Genomic DNA, 19786 nt, shown 5'->3' with positions numbered 1-19786 from the left:
GCCAAAGGATATGCTCAAAAGGAGGGAATTGATTACAATGAAGTGTTTTCTCCAGTTGTAAAACATTCCTCCATTAGAATTATGTTGGCTTTGGTAGCACAATTGGATTTGGAACTAGTTCAGATGGATGTAAAAACTGCGTTTTTACATGGAAACTTGGAGGAGGAAATCTACATGACTCAGCCAGAAGGATTCAAAGTTGCTGGAAAAGAAAATATGGTGTGCAAACTTGAAAAATCGTTGTACGGATTGAAACAATCTTCTAGACAATGGTACAAGCGATTTGACGAGTTTATGTTGCGGCAAGGGTACAAGAGAAGCAAATACGATCATTGTGTGTATTTGCACAAGCTTAAAGATGGTTCCTTTGTATATCTTCTCCTATATGTTGATGATATGTTGATAGCTTCCAAGAATTCGGAAGAAATTGATAAGTTGAAGATTCAACTGAAGAAGGAGTTCGAGATGAAGGATTTGGGTGAGGCAAAGAAAATTCTTGGCATGGAGATAATTAGAGATAGACGTTCAAAGAAACTCTGTTTATCTCAAAAGGAATATTTGAAGAGAGTACTTCAACGTTTTGGCATAGATGACAAGACTAAGCCAGTTAGTACTCCACTTGCTTCCCATTTTAAGCTAAGTACTACTATGTCGCCAATGGATGAAGCTGAACGAGAGTATATGTCAAAGGTACCATACGCAAATGTTGTTGGTAGCTTGATGTATGCAATGGTTTGCACAAGGCCTGACATTTCACAAGCTGTTGGAGTTATTAGCAGATATATGCACAATCCAGGGAAGGAGCATTGGCAAGCTGTGAAGTGGATTCTACGGTATATTCATAATACTGTAGATGTCGGGTTAGTTTTTGAGCAGGAAGACAATCAGTTTGTAGTTGGATATTGTGACTCAGATTTTGCGGGTGATATGGACAAACGAAGATCAACTACTGGTTATGTGTTTACTTTTGCAAAGGCACCAGTTAGTTGGAAGTCTACTTTGCAGTCAACAGTTGCTTTGTCTACAACAGAGGCAGAGTACATGGCTATTACAGATGCTGTGAAAGAGGCAATTTGGCTTCAAGGATTGCTAAAGGAGCTTGGTGTTGAACAAAAAGGTATCACAATTTTTTGTGATAGTCAAAGTGCTATTCAATTAGCGAAGAACCAAGTTTATCATGCAAGGACGAAGCACATTGATGTTCGGTATCATTTCGTACGAGAAATCATAGAAGAAGGTGGAGTCACGGTGAAGAAAATTCATACTACAGAGAATCCTGCTGATATGCTGACAAAGGTGGTGACTGCGGTCAAGTTTCAACATTGTTTGGATTTGATCAACATTGTTGAACACTGAAGATTGAAGATGAAGACACAACCAAAATTTGTTATTGAGAGAGAATTGAAAATGTGGAATTTTGCCAAGGTGGAGATTTGTTGAAGTTTGGCAAAATGCCAAAGTCCCACATTGGTTGGGAGTTAAGTTTGGGGGGATTTTTCCCCTATAAAAGAAGGCCTAATGTTTAGGATTGAAACACACCTCTCATTTGCCTTCTCATCTGTTTAAGGCATTTGTATCTTCTCTCTTTAGTATTATTTCACTTGTATTTTTGGAGTGGAATAAAATATTTGGTTGTGTCCGAGGAGTAGGCAAAATTAGCCGAACCTCGTAAATTCTGGTGTTCCCTTTATTATTGCTTTATTGTCTTATTTATTATTTGGTGGTTGTCATAATTTTTGGTATAGTAGTTGTGACTTATTCATACTCTATACATTTGGCTTCCGCAACACATTCCCTATTGCATTTCAATCTCTGTTTCATTTAAGGTACTTAGCCCTTGAAGAGGAATTTTGAAGAATAGCACACTCGTGATTAGTTGAATTTTGATACTTGAGCAATCACGTGATAGTATTGATCCATCAAGTGGAATCTGGGGGATGCTAAGCTTAAAATATCTGCAAGTGACTGGTAAACCAGCTATCATCAGGTGCATGTCCCAGAATTCAAGATGTTCAGCCGTTTAACGAAATTGCAATGTCTTTCTTTTGTTCACTTACCTGGAGGTGAAGAGTTCCAGACGTTTGTGTCAAAAGTATCCAATTTAGTAAAGCTGAGGTGCTTGGTTGATGAGCCACAAGGTGATCATCAGCTATGTTGCTCGAATTCTCCGAAAATGTCGTTAGGTGGTCGAATCCTTCAAAATTAGTGCATTTTTGGAGGATCCGACACAAGTGCGGCAGAATTTTGGAGAGTCCGCATAACATATTCATCAGAGATGCATTTGGCTTCCAGGTGTAGAGTCTCTGCATCTGACTTAAATCACTCGAGCTGTGTACTTTTTCAAAATATTGAGTTGACAGACTTGAGGTTAGCTTTCCTTCGAGCCTTAAGAAACTGACCCTTTCATCAAATTGCTTACCATGGAACGAAGTTTCAGTTATTGGCAGGTTATTCAGCGTTGAAGTGCTGAAGCTGAAATCCCATGCATTTGAGGGAGAACAGTGGGGTGTTAGAGATGGGGAGTTCCGAAACTTGAAGGTCTTGAAGTATGTTGGTGCGATGACAGTCACTCTCTTTACAAATCTTGAATTTAAGCTCATCATCAAGTCTACAGATGAGGAACCAATGCGTTTCGATGAAGGAGAACTCGGGCAGATTCCGAAATTAGTTGACTGGAAATACATTTTCTGTGTTCTTCTTATTCTTTTCTTCATCTTTCCAACGTTTTCTTATTTGAAATAATTGTATGTATTTACCAAATCACCAAATGTTGGTTGGTGAACATGGTCAGTAAGGACTTACTTAGCCGATCCTAACTTGTTAGGGACTGAATCATTGAAGTGTCGGTCAATAATTGTGGGGTTTTCTCATATTTGTTATGTATGACATAGAAGTTATGAATCTATTACTTCGTCGAACTCAATATACCAAGATCTTTTCCATGAGGACTTAAATTACATAACAGTTAAGCAGCATTTTTGTTTTGTTTTGCTGTGATTAACATAATATGGAGTAACATAAGCCAACAATTAAGTTATCTGCTCGTACTTGCTATCTACAACATTTCTATGAAAAAATAACCTGATTATATTAGAAAAAAGTTTTGTTTGTGTTGGTGACATATGTTAATACAGCAGTTTTTATTGAGTTAGCTAAAAAACTATTTTCTTGTCGCAAATTTGAATATTTACTCAAAATTAATTAGTGCAAAATGACATACTTTAGCACACATTATTGGGAATAGACATGAACTCACACTGAAATGTAATTAAACCTGAGATGGTCTCTAACATCTCCATAATTTTGTCAATTCTCTCTTGCTTAACCTCTCTGTTTTGATAATTGATACAAACATCTTTCAAGGCAATAATAACAAAATTTTGCATAATCATAGGCAATTATTGAAATGTAATGCATTTTCTTAGTGGTCAATTTTGGAACTATAGATATTAATGCATTAAGTGGGATTACTAGAGCAGTTTCTATAATTTTTACAAGAACATTTGTCAAGTTGAAGGCGAAAGGATCACTAAGATTCTAAGAATAAAGGAAATCTTGCACTTAAAAAAGAACAATGCAGTGTTTGACAAAGTCAAAAAGTGCTTAAAATAAGTTAAAACTGCTTAAAACAAGCCAAAAGAAATACGCTGGGCAACCCAACTTATTATTTTTTGGCTTAAAAACTATTTAGTGAAAAGCCACTTTTTTTTAAGCCAATCTAAACGGGTTAAAACCTAACTTATTGGGACTAAAATGAAAAAAATGAGAGTTAGGGGACCGACTTAAAGAAAGGGACAAGTATTAAAAGAATTTCTTATTGGGGCGAAAGAGAGAAACAAAACGAAACCAAATTTCAGCGCTTTGGACCGCGGTGCTCTTCATCTCTCTCTCCGTTAAACTAATCGGTACGAACTCTTAAATTTTGCCCTAATGTATAAACAATTATTCAGCGCATTATAACCTTTATTCGTCTTAACTGCGTTCAGTTGATTTGCAATCTCAGCCTTGCCCACAGACTGTTTGTTAAAATGCCCAAACCATGTTTTCATTTATCATTTGGTAAATCATGCTTGTAAGTCAATGTATGTTGGTGGGTCCTTGAAGTTTATGTAATTGGTTCGAGGAAATTAATGATTTTTGTTTCATGGTTCGGTGTTTTTCTAATTAATTTTTTTTCAATGATGGTGGAGTCTGCACCAACTTGTGGCGCACCTTGACTATTCCACCTGGTACATCCCAGTATTGGGATCGGGTAACTCTGCCCACCTAGGTTTAGTCGGATGAGAAAAAATCACCTATTATCTTTTGCCTCCGGGGATTTGAACCTGAGACCTCATGGTTCTCCTCCCATTTCATTGACTACTAAGCCAGACCCTTGGGTGCATTTCATCGTTCAGTTTTTTGTTTTTCAGATTTGGGTGGCAATGATAGAAGGTAGTCGTCTTCGGTTGAAAGGGTGGCAGCAGGCTGCTGTTGCAGTTGGTTCTGCATTTGGGGCGTTGCTAGATCCTCGAAGAGCAGATCTTATTGCTGCTTTAGGTGAAACAACAGGGAAACCAGCTTTTGATAGGGTTCTTGAAAGGATGAAGAAGAGCCCTGAAGGCAGAGTAAGGTCTTTTCCTTTATGTATTTATTTAATTATTTATTTACTTATTTATTTATTTATTTATTTCAATTCATTTTCAGTTGACCGTAATAGGCTTGCTCTTCCCCTATATATTTGATTTGTAATAATTTATATATTATATTTCCTGTAAGGGAAAATCAATGGTTTATAACTTACTGATAAAAACAAATCAAAGGTTCAAAAATCTCTTTGCATCACTCATTCTATGAAATCCAATTTGATTGTGCTTTTCTTAACCATACTCATCATGACTAGTCCTTATTCCATCTTGATATAACGCTACAGAACCATTCTATCACAGTTTTACTGTGATAATGTTTCCTGTTTTCTTTCATGTTAACGAGTACTATGATTTCAGCATCTTTTGCAATCTTTGTATTGTTTACGCCATACACCTAACAGAGAGCAATGTTAGGTGCTGTTCACGGCACGCCCTTTGAGTTGAGGTATAACTAGGTGCATATTTACTGCCTTGATAGGCGCAGTTAGTTCTTACTTATTTGGTGAAAACTAGTACTCATAGCTGTGTCTTTATTCTCTCTTTTCCCCCTAGTTCCTAGTGAGTCTTTTCTGTTTTGTCCTAGCTCCAACAGATAAGACAGTCTCTATTATGCTTCTTGTTGTCTTTCTCATCTTATAAATTTTGGTGTCTCATGCCTGTTATATGCTGGAAACCTGTACCAACTCTGTAAGAGCCAACAGTTATAAGGAAGATAGTACTGAGATACAGCTAGGGCAACTTAAGTGCTAGTCTCAGAAGCAGTGGGGTGGGAGTAAATTGTGTTAAATCTAATGGTTGTCAGGTTACTTTGATCATTCTGAATATTTCAGATGACTGACGTGAAAGCTTGTGATATATTTTCAATTTTTTGCCATTTTGTTGGAGTACTCACTATCTCATTTGGCTCTTTTCATCCTATGCCTTTCTAGGAAACCATTTCCAAAAGTTGTCCCAGATTAGCTTTAAGTATATTTTTGCTTAATGATTGTAGTTTTCAGTGTAGGGGTAAATTCTGCGTACACATTACCCTCCCCAGAATCCACTTTTGTGATTACATTGGGTGGATTTGTTTTTGTTTGTTGTAGTTTTCAATGTATTTACACTTCTATATCAGGAAATACTGTTGGAGCGACCTCGTGTGATTTCTACAAAAGTGGGGCATGCATGGGACCTACCTGATAACACTTTTGGTGCTGCATACGCAAAATTTATGGGATCTAGGAACTTTTCACCTGATGATCGTCCACCAGTGCGATTCATGGAAACTGAAGAGTTGGCATATGTAGCTATGCGTGCTCGCGAGGTGCATGACTTCTGGCACACCCTTTTTGGCCTTCCAACAAACCTGATTGGAGAAACAGCACTAAAGGTGATCGAGTTTGAACAGATGCTACTCCCCATGTGTTTGATGTCTGTGCTAGGGGGTACAGCAAGGTTTACTGACAAGCAAAGGAGCTTGTTCTATCAGCATTACTTCCCATGGGCTCTAAAGGCTGGAGCTCGTTCCACAGATCTCATGTGTGTGTACTATGAAAAACATTTTCATGAAGATTTGGAAGATGTCCGTCGCAGATGGGGGATAATTCCAGCTCCCTCTCCTCCAAGACCAAATTCAACAAATGTTGTACCTCTTTGAAGAGGAATTGAATCGATTACTGACTTCCCATGCAATTTCGTTTTGCTCTATACGAACAAATGTAAATATTTACTCAGGGTGTAGTAAAAGAATGACCTATTGCAGTTGTCTTTGTTGTGTCTGCTGCTTTTTATGTGAAAACTTTTTCGGTTTTTGTGAATTAAATCTGTGTGAGGACTGAACATTCTTCACTTGTCGATCATTTGCTGAGCATAGTTAAGTGTCAAATGTACTGTATGCAAGATATGATGCTGTTCTAGGACATTATTCCTACTTCAATAATGAGCTACTTTCTTTTGTTCTCGTTCCAATTGGTCAAGTTGTTTTTACGTATGAGTTTTAAAGGTGGGATGAAATACTCTCTTTTTATCACACCATTGTCATGGAAGCCAACCAAATGTTTCCATACTTCCTATGAAAAAATCTCGCATAACTCATCAGCTTCGTGAGAGTAGCATAGACATTTTTCCAAGTCGTCATAATGTTGCATATTGAGATTAAATCTCTCTTTTTTCATAGCCAGCAACTATGGTCTAATAGATGTTAACCCTTTTTAGAGATCTTGTTTTCTCAAAATACTTTTGATTATTTTGTCCATGTGACTAAGAGGTCACGGGTCCAAGCCGTGGAAACAGCCTCTCGCAAAAATACAAGATAGGGCTGCACAATAGACCCTTGTGGTCCGGCCCTTCTCTGGACTCCGCGCATAGCGGGAGCTTAGTGCACCTGGCTGCCCTTTACTTTTGATTATTTTGTAAGGTTCATATAAAGCCCTAAAAAACGTAGGAATAGAGAGGAAATTGGTGAAAACATCTCAAATACTTGTTTGGGTTCTGTCTCTAACGATAGGTTACAGTTTTCATGATTCTTGGATGTTCACTTTGAACCAAAAGTTACTACCTTTACCCAGCCAAGCTTCTGAAGGGGCTAAAGAAACCTGCAAACGAGAAGCCCTTTACTCAATATACCATCAATAGAGGTTGTTGAGGCCTTAACTCGTCTAAGTAGTTTATGCTTCCGATTAAGGCGATCAACACGATAAAGTTCATCACTTCATCAAGTATTATTGCGGCTTTGAGAAATGCAGTAACCCAAATCTGATTTGACAATATCAACTATATATAATCAAGAACATATGAAAGTTAGGCAACAAAAGCAGTTAAATCAAATGATCAATCAACAAAAGTCACATATTACATTAGATAGTAGTAACTTTAGTTTCAAAGTGTCAACTGGGACTTTAGATGGAAGTTTATCCAATTAACACTTCACAACAACCTGAAATACTCGCAATTACAATTACAACATAGTCGAAAGACAAAAGGTAAAGAAACAATAAGACAATTATCCAACTGTAGATTGGGGAATTGCTTAGCTGCTGCCATCCCCGAAGAGATATCCCAAAGAAGATCCACCTCCAGGAGCAGCATGGACTTTGGTAGATGGTCGGTCCTGCATCAAGGTAATAGTCCCAGTTAAAACTAGACACGTTTATCTAGAACTCAATGCACTAATATGATTGTACAAGACTAAAGTTAACAAGATCTACTCCGCTATAAGATACAAAAATTATTTCATCAACATAGAGGTTAAATCTGGAGATGAATGCTAGGGATTCACTAATTAGCTGAATTGCATAGGGTTTCAACCGAAATATCCTTAGTCATTTATTTTAGCAAATTCTTGTCAAATATAACAGTTAGTGGTGGACAACTACCCGACATTGATTACAATGGCTACCAGTGACAGATGCGAACACACCACACTAATATCCGAATCAGTAAGTCAAGCAAAAGTCATCTCTGAAAGCGCATGGCAGAGATGGTAGAAGTATGAAAATCGCAAGATCACCCTCGTGGTCGGAAACCATGTCATGTTCCAAAACATCCCTAGATATTTTTTTATAACTAAATCGCTTTGTTGTATCATGTAACTTTCGCATCAGAGACTTAACTGTTTTTCAGCAACCAATAAATGTTACATAACCTAAAAAATTGAAGGATCATTTATGTTGGGCAGCAAATGGATGGTAGGAAAAATTAATGGATCTAATAAATCGATGTATCATTTCTGAATCACGAGACAATAACTATATCCAGTGCAATCAATTGTTTGTGATAATCAGGGAAAGCTAATCTATTTGCAAATTTACTTCAGGCTCTTCTTTTTACTTCAATATTTTTGATGTAGTAGTATTATATGGCATCAAGAAGATGCATGATAACACTGATCTGATCCATCAAGATATTTCTCCAGCAAAGCATGAAAATGAACCAGATAAGCATTTCAAAAGACATCATCCTAATTGACATGAAGGCAATACCGTGATAAAGTTGCCTGTGTTTTGACCATCTCTCCTGAAATGGTTAAATGAATGGGTGCTTTGAATACCAGCAGGAATCTGCTTAGCAGCATCAACTGGAGCAGAAACGGCAGGCTTTGAAGCTGGCTCTTTATTTATTGCCTGCGCTTCACTTTGAACAGCTTGGGCATTTTCCGTGGTTGATTTTGGCGCTTCACCGCCCCCAAATAAGTATCCCAGTGAACTTTGCCCTCCTCCATAGCTGACTCCACGACCCATATCCCCAATTCTCTCTTGTTAAAGAGTTCCCGGAACAGCCTGATTCAAGAAACCAGCAAGATGATAGAAGCAGGCCATATACATTGAAGATAAGAGCAAAACTTTCAAATAAGTCAGTGAAGATGAAATGCATCAAGCTACAACAGAAAATAAGAAGCACGGCAGATAGTCAAACTACACTTTAAGCAATTGGAGACTGTCACCCTTACTAGTCTGTTAATAATTCAGAAAAGAACCAAGAAAAAATTAATAGAACTCGAAGAGTTTTGAGGTCTGCGTTTTCCTTTCCATTTCAACAAGGAAAAATTGGAGAGTGACATCACATTTCAATCACATATCAGAAGAAGAATACAGCTATTTGCCAACACAAGGCATCCTAAGCATGCAGGGGGAACGAAAAGAAACAGCAAGAAACAGAGACATATCTTAGTCACAACCAGAAGAGTAATATTCGCAAGTCACTTGCCAATCATCTTTCCCTCCTCTGAACTAAACCAAAATCATCATTATCTTTGAGGTCTAGAACAAATAAAAGAGCTCTCTTGCCTCTAAATCTAAGACAATTTCAGACTTGTCCTTATAAAAAAAGACAATTTCAGACTTGTACATTCCACCATAATTTGGAGGAAAGGGATATTTCCACTCTCCCTTCTTTATCGCGCTCTTGTTAGTCAATTGAGTTCTCCCTAGGCACCGCATTTTCTCTTTTTCCTTTATGACCTCAGTCGCTTGGTTGTTCTGACCTCGGGGATGTGGTTGATGATCAGTAAAAGTGGCTGGAAAGTGTTGTCTTCTCTTTCTTCCGCTCTTACCTCCAATGGCTAGAGGTGAATGAAGAAACTTGTCGATTCTCCAAGGCTCCACATTTTCTTACCACATTCCCAATTAAAAACAAATGGGGAGCCCCTAGTGCCGACCAAACTAGTCATTACTCCTCAAATCTTTGCCCCCACTAATACATCAACACCTTACCTCAACATACACCAGCCTAAGTTCTCTTCCATCATCAACAACAACAGCAAATTCAGTATAATCCCACATGTGAGGTCTGGAAGAAGTTAATCTTCCAGTCAAACAGATACAACCTCAACCTCAAGTCCTAAGATCCCAAATTTCTTGTCAAAACCTGTAGCATACCCATTACTCACACTCTCCCTTTCTGAATGAGTAATCTTTTACTTGAACAAAAAATCTGAATCAAGCCTTAATCATCCAAGAATTCACACCCAATATTGCTACTTTAGCGAACAGCCGGTTCTCAAATGCTTAAACAAAAAATGAATTGCTTTTTGAAGTGAAACCCCAAATCTCATACAATGACAGAACAATCAAACAACAAATTAACAAGCACATAAAACCCAAATTCAGTTTTATTTCAAATATCAAACTTTTAACAAAAATATCACAACTTTGAATCAAAATTATATACACATACAGAAATACACACAAATAGAGACAAACCCAATATGCATATACATAAATCTGAATGATTTATAAACAGAAGATAGAGATCTGGGTTTAGAAATTGAGGGTTACCTTTGATTCTTTCGGATCAGATCAGCGTTTCTGGAGCTGTAGAAGAGAGACACTTTAATGATGAAAGAAAGAAATGAAAGTAGACTAGTAGTGGAGTTGCCCTTTTTTGTTTTTTCTATAGCCATTTGATATTTATTTGGTATTAACTGATCCAATTAATTTAAATTCCGGCCGCGTCAATATCATTATTAAAAAAAGGGTATTATTATTTTTAGCCAGCATCAGAAATTATTAAAATTTATATAATTTTTGTATATAATATACATAATATATATTTATACAAAAAATATACACAGTATCATTTTCCTTAATAAAAAGTCTAAATCTTTTTTGAGGTTCCTCCATTCTTATGATTCAAGCCCGACACTTTTGTCAATAATTAAATAATCTCGTATATCCAATCATGTCCTTTGATGGTATAGAGTTTGCTTGCTTAGTACTCTCGTAATATTAAATTTTGGTTTTATTTTAAAATATTTTTTTCGTATATTTTTGTCTAGTACATATTTACAAATGATAAAAGTGTCATAAGATATTTTAAAATATATTTAAAAAATGTAATAAGAATTATATTTATTTTTTAAAATAATATTTATGTTGAATAAGAACGAGAGTCTTGGAGCAACGGTAAAGTTGTCTCTCTGTGACTTATAAGTTACGGGTTCGAGTCATGAAAGCTGTCTTTAATACTTGCAATAAGGTGCCGCCTACATCACATTTTTTGAGTGCGGTCTTTCTTTGAACCCTGCATAAAAATGGGATATTTTATGCGCCGTACTGCTATTTATTGTGTTGAATAAAAATGAAAAAAAAAGTGATTTGATGATTAGCACGACATGATTGTTAGGAAAATGAGGATGGAAATGGGATTTTTCGTGTGGGGGAGGTTTAGATGATAGAGATGCTTCTCCTTTACAAAAGGAAATAAAATGAAGAAAAAAACAAATATAAGAAAAGAAAGAAAAGGAATGAGCATCTTTGTTTTGCTTTACTATATTATATTATATTATATTTCTGTTGTTAAATCAAGATAAAATAGTTGGATTCAAAATTGATAGTAGGAGTGTGTTCTTACCTTGGGAATAGGAGCAGCACCATGTAGTGAAATAAATAAGATTATTTTTTAAAACATTTAATCAAGATGTTTCGGCTTCAAAATAAAAATTAAAAAGATCTTGCTAAGAAACGTCTCTAACAGGGTTATACATGACGCGAATTTAAAGTAGCTGAACCAATAGATTTCAAATGCATAATGAGTAAACCGAAAAAAATACATTAAGAAGAAGAAGAAGAATTTTTTGAATTAGAGAAAATTTCAACGTTTGGTTATATATATGTTACTAGGAACTTAATGTTTTCCGTAAGGAAAATAAACCAATTGTTTACTAACGACTTTGCTATTTTCCTCTTCTTCTTTTTTGTGTGTGTGGGGGTAAAGGGGAGTATCGAGCGGCTCAACAAATTTTGTGGCCTAAAGTTAAAATATATAAAAGATCGTTAAATTTATTTTGTAAAATTCATATAATAATGAGATACAAAGCAAACTAGGACTTTGGCCTAGTGGTAAATATACAACACGTGATATGTAAATTAGGTGCACGTCGCGGTTTGGAACTCTATCGTAAATAAAAGTATGACATTAATTAAGTGGAAGAAGATAGAGGGGGCAGGGTAATTATCTGTGATTTTCGGACCTTGTGCCCCATTGCATTTGGGGTTTCTTTTAAAAAGATGAACAAAAAAAAGTTGCTTTAGGATCAATAAAATATGGTGAAAAGAAATAATTATTTAGAGAAACTGAATGCGTACATAGAGGAGAAAAAAATTAGATTTGATAACGAAAGTAAATACATCATTCAATTAAATGAGAGAAAAATTTATCGTTATTTTTCACTCAACCGTATAACTTTAATTAAAAATTATAGAATAATTTATTAATAATATTTACATAAAAAGTATGTGACACATAGTACTTATAATTGGGGCCTTTAATATTTTGGGGGCATACTTCATTTGCCTTGCCCTTAGGCCACTCCTGATCTAGCTAATATAGTTAGATAAATGTTGGATTATTTGTTAACTTATCTATTAATGTCACGATCCGAATTTTTCGTCCTCGGGAGTCGTGATGGCGCCCACTAATGTGAGTTAAGCAAGCCGACTGTTTGAACAAATTACCCTTTTACCCATTTTATATTGACAAAATTACAGAATAATGCACTCCATAAGTTAACCTTACACTATTTTAGCCAAGTTACAAGTTTGCAAATGTGTAGCCAAATATCAATAAGATCTTTTCTTTTCTCATTCACTCTAATTATAACAACCTCATTTATTCCTACCTACTCCTATTGTAGCTCTCTCCTCATTTTTCACACATAAATATTTAATTTAATTAATGAAAAAGAATCATATGCAAACAAAACTGAAAAGAAAAATTAGTTCCCATTCATTCAACACTCATTCGTGCCTTCTTCCATAACCAATACTTCTCCGTTTTTTTTTTAATTTTGTATATCTTCAGGTTTATATATACCTATCACAACTACAAAACGCAAAAACAGACGCGAGAAACCTAAAATCTCATCTTCTTTAATGCTAATCTTGTTAAATTTCGATTATGATTTTGTGAGAAATTTGGAGTGGGTATTGTTTGAACTTATTAGAAATAGTCTAAGTAGGTTGTATACAAAGTTTGAAGTTATTTGCTGGAGATTTGGACTAGTTTTATACAAGAATTGCAAGTGAAAATCATACAAAAATTTCGCCAGCAATGCTTATACACTTTTATACAATGTTATATACTTTTATACAAAGAGGTACAATATGTATATAGTTGTATAAAAGTGTAAAAAATGTATAATCATAGAGTGAAAATATTCTTGATACACTATGTATATAGGTGTATAAGAAGAATGAGAAGAATGAGAAGAAGAAGAAGAAGAAGAAGAAGAAGAAGAAGAAGAAGAAGAAAATGCGAGAAATTCACCAAATACTTGTAAATAATGTATCAACCTTGGATATAATAGTGTATAAGTTGTGTTTATACACTATTATATACTATTTATACAATATTATACATTATTATACATAGAATCCTATCAATGGAGCTTTTACGTGTTCTTCTTCTTCCTTGGACATCCTCTGAATATTAACTCAAATATAGCCTAAAGCTACTCCAAATCACTTAAAATTTAAGTTTTGAACTCATCTTGATGATTCCAATCAATTGCGACAACACCCATTCCAAACAACTAACATATCAGAAAACTCAATTTCTGAAATTTAACTCAAATATAGCCTAAATCTATTCCAAATCACATGAAATTTAAGTTTTGAACTCATCTTGATGATTCCAATCAATTAAGACAACACCCATTTCAAACAACTAACAAATCGGAAAACTCAATTTCTAAAATCGAATCTTCGAAACACCTGTAATGGTGACTTTTATTTTTCAAATCCTTAATTAACCATTGGAATCTGGAAAAGAATTGAAGGAGAATAACAATAGTAGAAAAATTTTGTGGTGCAAAGGCTGACTTGGGAAGGAGAAGAAGAAGGTGGGCTAACTGGAACAAAGAAAAATGGGGAGTGACAAGGGATGTAACTAGAACGAAGAAAAAAGAGGGGAACGAAGAAAAAAGGGGCTAACTAGTGAAAAGTAATTTTCAGGTTATGTACAACCTGAGCTATACTGGGTAAGGATTTCAAACATGGGCCATTTTCTGATGAGTTGTTGGTCCAAGTGACAAAGGATGTAATTCTCCCTTTTATATTCTTTAACAATTATGAAGCAATAACGTGTAGACAGCGGAATTTATAATAAGCGGAAGAAAAGCCATAAACTATCTGAATATGTATCTAATACAACTGTTTGAGCATCGACTACCCAGAACTGGTGTCACAGTTTCACAGAAGGTCTAAGAATAATACATACAAAGTTTGAAAGATAAAAGATGCACTATTTCTGAAATAAGTAAATGAAACAGGATAAAGGGATAGAGAGAGACACCAGGGCCTGCGGACGCCTGCAGGACTACCTTGGATCTCCGTATGGACTGAAGCCAGCCACCCAAGCTACGGTCCAAAAGCTGCTGCTCCGGGATCTGCACACAATGCAAAGTGTAGTATCAGCACAATCGACCCCATGTGCTGGTAAGTTCCTAGCCTAACTTCGGCGAAGTAGTGACGATGCTAGGACCAGATTACCAAATAAACCTGTGCAATTTAACTATATACAGCGGAAAAGAAGAACAGTAATATACAGTCAAGTATGGGAGGGGAAACATATTGCGGGGAACTATCAACTTAGAATAGAAAGACAACGGGTAATTAAAAGGAACAACATATCTCATATATCAACAAAGAATCAGGAATCAATAAGTGCACGACATCACCCTTCGTGCTTTTACTCTCGTCCTCACCAAAGCAATAAAGTAATAAAAAGGTGCACGGCATCACCCTTCGTGCTTTTACTCTCGTCCTCACCATATAATCAATATAATCGGCATGGAATTGTACATCGTGCGGCACGTCATCGCCCTTCGTGTTTTACACTCTTCCTCACAAATCATACACGGCATCACCCTTCGCGCTTTAACACTCTCTCACCAAAATAATGCACGGCATCACCCTTCGTATTTTAACACTCTTCCTCACCCAAACAACAATAGGGCAATGAGATAAATGAAATTACAATAAGAATCCCGGCAAAGGAACAATAATTCAAAGAACATCAACATCCCGGCAAGGGAGATAACATTTAAAAGCAACAGTATCCCGGCAAGGGAGGCAAAATAATGATTCTCTTCTCTTTTTCACTTTTACTTCACAACTCACTTCACAACTTGAGCCAATACTGTGAGCACGTGATTTTTGTTTTGCGCGACAGTCACTCCAAAAGAATAAAATTGGTCCTGTTGTACAATTTTGGATTTCCATGCGGCACTTTGTTGATTTATTAGTGACTTTGGCCCGTTTTTATTTATTTACTTTATTAAAACAAAATTCAAAAAAATGTGTACGTGTCATGCATAATCTGAACCGTAACATGGTTTAAATAGAAAAGCATAAACAAGCATCTTCGTCCGTGATTTTATGTTGTTTGATTTTACCTATTTCGAAATATTTTTAGTGTGTGTGCAAATAATTGTAGTGAGTGTGTATTTAATTTTTATTTTTGATTTTTTTGCTTAGTTTTGTTTTTAAAATAAATAAGGAAAAGAGATGAAAATAATAATAAAAAATAATAAAAGAAAGAAAAGAAAAGACCCCTTCCGGACTTGGGCCAATTTGTTAAAATTGGCCCAACAAACTCAGCCCAAAATCCAGGCCTGCCCGGTCCAACACCACCTGATGCCCAGAGAATCCAAACGACGTCGTTTTGATACAAGTTGATCTGGGCCGTTGATCTTAAATTGATCAACGGCCAAGATCAATTCCCTATAACCCATCAACAAAACCGACCCGTCTCACCCGGACCGACCCTAACCCTTTACCCTTGAAACGACGTCGTTCCCTGATAGTCAAAGGATCCTGGCCCTTCCTCTCATCTCATCCAACGGCCAGGATCCATTTGCTCACTAACTATATAAACTCCTAACACTACCCTGCCCCCCCCCTATCCAAACCCCAGCCTTCGTCTCCCCAAACAAACAGCCCTAAAACCCTAGCCGCCCCTGCGTACTTCCGCCATGGAAGCCGGCGGCATGGATGCCGGTGACCTTCCCCTGAACACCATAGAACCCCCATGCCATCCTGAACCCAAATCTACCAACCCCATGGTTCGAATCACCCCCCAGGTCCTCGAATCTTCATTCGAAGATTCGAGTCAAAACTCGATCTAACCCAACCAACCCCAGTTTCATACCAGACACTCCCCAGACCCCCCTCGTGACCAAACCATACTTGGTTTGGTCCGAATCTGATCAGGGAAGCATGAATCCCAGATCTGAGTTTTGGAATTTGTGGGTTCTTCGTCACTGGTCCATATCCGTTCGAACCGAAGAGGTTAAGGTCTAATGGACTTTAATCCAAGTGTTTCTCGTCTGAGAAACACTTCGTTTAAAGTCCGTTCAGCCTTAAGAAAGGCCTGACCAAGTCCGAGTTAAGGTTTTGATCTTTTTGCGGTTTAAGGTGAGTTTTCTTTCTTTTCTTAGTTGTTTTGGTTTGTTTGATTGTTGTAAGGGTCTGTTCGTTTGCTGTTTATGTCCTTGACCTCTATCAACTGTGCTTCAACCACTTCGCCTGAACCTTTGTTTGTTTGTCTAAATTCCCCCCCCCCCCTATTCTGATAAGGCATTATGTATTTGTTTGTGCAAGTAGCTGATTTTCGAGTTTGGACTGACTAGTTGACTCCTCGAGTGTATTTCTGCTTAGTCAGTATAATGCGAACCATGTATCAATACTGTTTAAATGTCTGATTTTTGGCTACGATTGTGTATGTTAATACTAATATAGTCGAGTCGACATGTGTCGTCAATTAATTTCAACTGTCTGAGCATAGTAAATCGATTTGCTTCTGTTGAACATCTGTTGAAATCAATTCAGAACCAGTTTTGTTTACTTATAGCTGTTGATTTGGATCAGTCAATGTAAAAAGGATTGTTTATGTTTAAATTCTGAATTGGAAGGCATGTGCACTCGTGCACAGCATGTGCATTGGTGCACCTCATGTGCCTTGTGCACAGCCTGTTTTTCTGCATTAAGAAGCTTTTAAGTTTTAAACAATCTGACAGTATATGCTGTCAGATATATTCTACTGCCCATACTTGCTTTTAGATAATAAAATGAAAAGTTAAAGCCTGCCAAGGGAATGTCATGGGATTAATACTTAAATAGCTGAGTGGAAACTGAAAAGAAATGGGCACATGGGAGGGGTATCTGATTAATTTAACAGGCTGTAAAAGGTTTGATGTTGAGGCTTATAAAAGGGAGGGACACACAGAGATATAGAGAGGGACAGAATTGGGGGGATAGACATAGAGGACATCTGATAGGGGGAGAGAGAAAGAGATACACAGAAGAGAGTAAAAGAGAAAAGGATACCACCTGATATTAAAGGGAGGACATACACTGTGAGGATATAAAAGAAAAAGGGAGAGCTGATAGAGATACACAGACAGAGCATACAGAGATAGGGAGAGACACTGAGAGGGAACATCTGAGAGTTCAAATTTTTGGAAAACAGAAAACTGGAAAAGAATTTTTTTGTCTGATAACTCAGACAGACAAAAATTAGAAATTGCTTCCTTTCCTTTGTTTTAATTTCACTAAATCTGGACCTGTTTTGTGCCACACTGATCTCTCCCAACTGAGTCTGCTTGGTTGTTGCTTGTTCTACTCGAGAGTTTGGTTTAGTTGGGGTGTCTGATCTCACTCCAATTGTTTTGAGAGTTGTGGCTGCTACTCTTCTGTTTCCTGTTGCTGCTGCTATCTTGTCCTGCTGTTACTGCTAGTGCTGTTATTGCTGCTGCACTTGATTGTCATTGTTATTCTGCTGATTGCCCTCTTCTTCAATTGTCAAATATTTCCAGGTACACAACCTCTGAACCATGTATTGTTGAAAGTTTGAAGTTGAAGCAGAAATAAAGAAATGAACATCTGTTTATGTTGTAACTTTGGTGTTAAAAATAGGTTGAATGTTAGTTGGGCCTGTATTTGTTTAACTGAAAACTGCAAACATTCTGTATAAATTAACATGTATTCTAAGTTGAGATGAACAAGTAGATAGCATTGGCTTGATAAATCAGATGTGTTTTAAAGCATGCAATCGTTAGCTTTGTTTCAGTTATGATACCAAAAACATAGAACCATAGCAAGCACATGTATGTATTTTTGCCTAGATCTCTGAGCCATCGAATTTGCTACATTCGTTTCTATTTGACTCCAAGATAAGATGTGCCCCCAAACTAATTCTCTTGCAGCGTTACATTAACAAGGTAATAATGTATGCTGACCCTTCTACTGGACTACTCGTTCTCTACATAGTTTCGATATGAGCTTCAATATAGATTCCTCGTTTCGAAATGACGCGACTACTTTTTCTGAGTTTAATCAACAGTGGTTTTCCTAATAAACAACTAATCTCATTTATCAAGACCAAATGGGCTAGTTCTGCAATCCGAACTGGAAGGTCGTTTCTTAATGCAAATTTGGTGTACGATATTAGTTTGCTCGCAATCCCCTTAGCAAATTAATGAACTTGTTCACTCCTTAAAAGCGAAGCATGAAATAGTTCTTACCTCATAAACAACCAATTAGGCGATCAAGCAAAAGTTTGGATTCATCATATATAATAGGGACTTAGTAGGTTAGTTGCTTAAATAAGTAAGTTTAGTATTTTTCTCCTTTATCTTCCTAGAGACAAATGTATTAGAAATGTAGCCGCTTTTAGGATATTCCTTCTAAAATAATGAGACGAGCCTCGCCAAATGAGATGTAAATCGCGGGGCCCTCAATAAATAACCTTGATAATTATCTAGAATTCAGGATGGGCCATTTAATAAATTTCATGGCCTTCTACAAATAATAACGCGCTAGACCCCTTAGGCATCCTTAATGAATTACACTCTTAAACTTGGGTGCACATTGATGTGACCCGAATCCAAATCTCAACGGAGTCGAGATGTGTTAACAACTACGGGTGCATTGATTGTGACGTGGTTCAAGATGCATTTTCACGACGTTGCAATTCTATAAAAATAAATGATAATAATAAAAGCGGTTTAAACTTAATAAAAGCACATAAGTCACAACCTGTATTTAAATCAGATATTTAGCCATTATAACAATTTAAGCGACCGTGCTAGAACCACGGGATTCGAGGGTGCCTAACACCTTCCCTCGGGTCAACAGAATTCCTTACTTAGAATTTCTGGTTCGCAGACTTCATTTGAAAAAGTCGAATATTTTCCTCGATTTGGGATTCAAGATAAACCGGTGACTTGGGACACCAAAAGCCAAACCTTTCCCAAGTGGCGACTCTGAATTAAATAAATAATCTCATTTCGAATATTGTCACTTAAATTGGAAAAACTCCACCCGCGCGTTTAACCCTTCAGGGCGGGCGCGCAAAAGGAGGTGTGACAGCTCTGGCGACTCTGCTGGGGATTGTGACCCAGAACCACTGGTTCAGGGTCCAAGAATTCGAGCTTAGAATAATTGTTATATCTGGCTTATTATCTGATCTTTATTACATGTTTTGCATAAAAGTGCTAAATGTTGTCTTTTACCGCTTTTGATATTATCTGAACTGTATATAAACTGTGCCGAAACCTTTCTTTTCTTACCTCCGGGGAGAAGCTCGCTGGTCGAGACTCCCTATTCTGTTAGTGTCAATACTTGAAATAAGAAAGAGGTCGGACAAGTTACAAAGCCGGACGATCTCGCGGGTCCCCGGTA

The 19786-nt window shown here is 36.8% G+C and overlaps 2 protein-coding genes across 2 annotated transcripts; one reads left to right on the top strand and one right to left on the bottom strand.

Moving 5' to 3' along the window:
• The first annotated feature begins 3826 nt into the window (after nt 1–3826).
• Nucleotides 3827–6575, top strand: LOC104246114 (ubiquinone biosynthesis protein COQ4 homolog, mitochondrial). The gene is made up of 3 exons (XM_009801867.2): nt 3827–3905; nt 4413–4607; nt 5743–6575. Exons 2-3 carry the CDS (start codon nt 4425–4427, stop codon nt 6262–6264), a joined length of 705 nt encoding a protein of 234 aa, XP_009800169.1. The 5' UTR covers nt 3827–3905; nt 4413–4424; the 3' UTR covers nt 6265–6575.
• An 848-nt stretch (nt 6576–7423) lies between these two features.
• Nucleotides 7424–10511, bottom strand: LOC104246115 (protein SPIRAL1-like 1). Its single transcript, XM_009801868.2, has 3 exons — nt 10382–10511; nt 8588–8884; nt 7424–7716 (listed from the first exon to the last, which is right to left on the bottom strand). Exons 2-3 carry the CDS (start codon nt 8843–8845, stop codon nt 7636–7638), a joined length of 339 nt encoding a protein of 112 aa, XP_009800170.1. The 5' UTR covers nt 8846–8884; nt 10382–10511; the 3' UTR covers nt 7424–7635.
• Nucleotides 10512–19786: the final 9275 nt, after the last annotated feature.

This window comes from Nicotiana sylvestris, chromosome 10 (assembly GCF_000393655.2).
Source record: "Nicotiana sylvestris chromosome 10, ASM39365v2, whole genome shotgun sequence".
NCBI lineage: Eukaryota > Viridiplantae > Streptophyta > Magnoliopsida > Solanales > Solanaceae > Nicotiana > Nicotiana sylvestris.
The sequence above is the reverse complement of the archived record's forward strand: the minus strand, read 5'-3'. Positions and strand labels throughout refer to the sequence as shown.

Excerpts from the sequence above, each read along its gene's own strand:
- LOC104246114 (XM_009801867.2), top strand. The coding sequence starts at position 4,425 with ATGATAGAAGGTAGTCGTCTTCGGTTGAAAGGGTGGCAGCAGGCTGCT. Across the intron at positions 4,608-5,742 it reads AGAAGAGCCCTGAAGGCAGA|GAAATACTGTTGGAGCGACC; the intron begins GTAAGGTCTTTT and ends CTTCTATATCAG.
- LOC104246115 (XM_009801868.2), bottom strand. The coding sequence starts at position 8,845 with ATGGGTCGTGGAGTCAGCTATGGAGGAGGGCAAAGTTCACTGGGATAC. Across the intron at positions 7,717-8,587 it reads ACACAGGCAACTTTATCACG|GACCGACCATCTACCAAAGT; the intron begins GTATTGCCTTCA and ends ACCTTGATGCAG.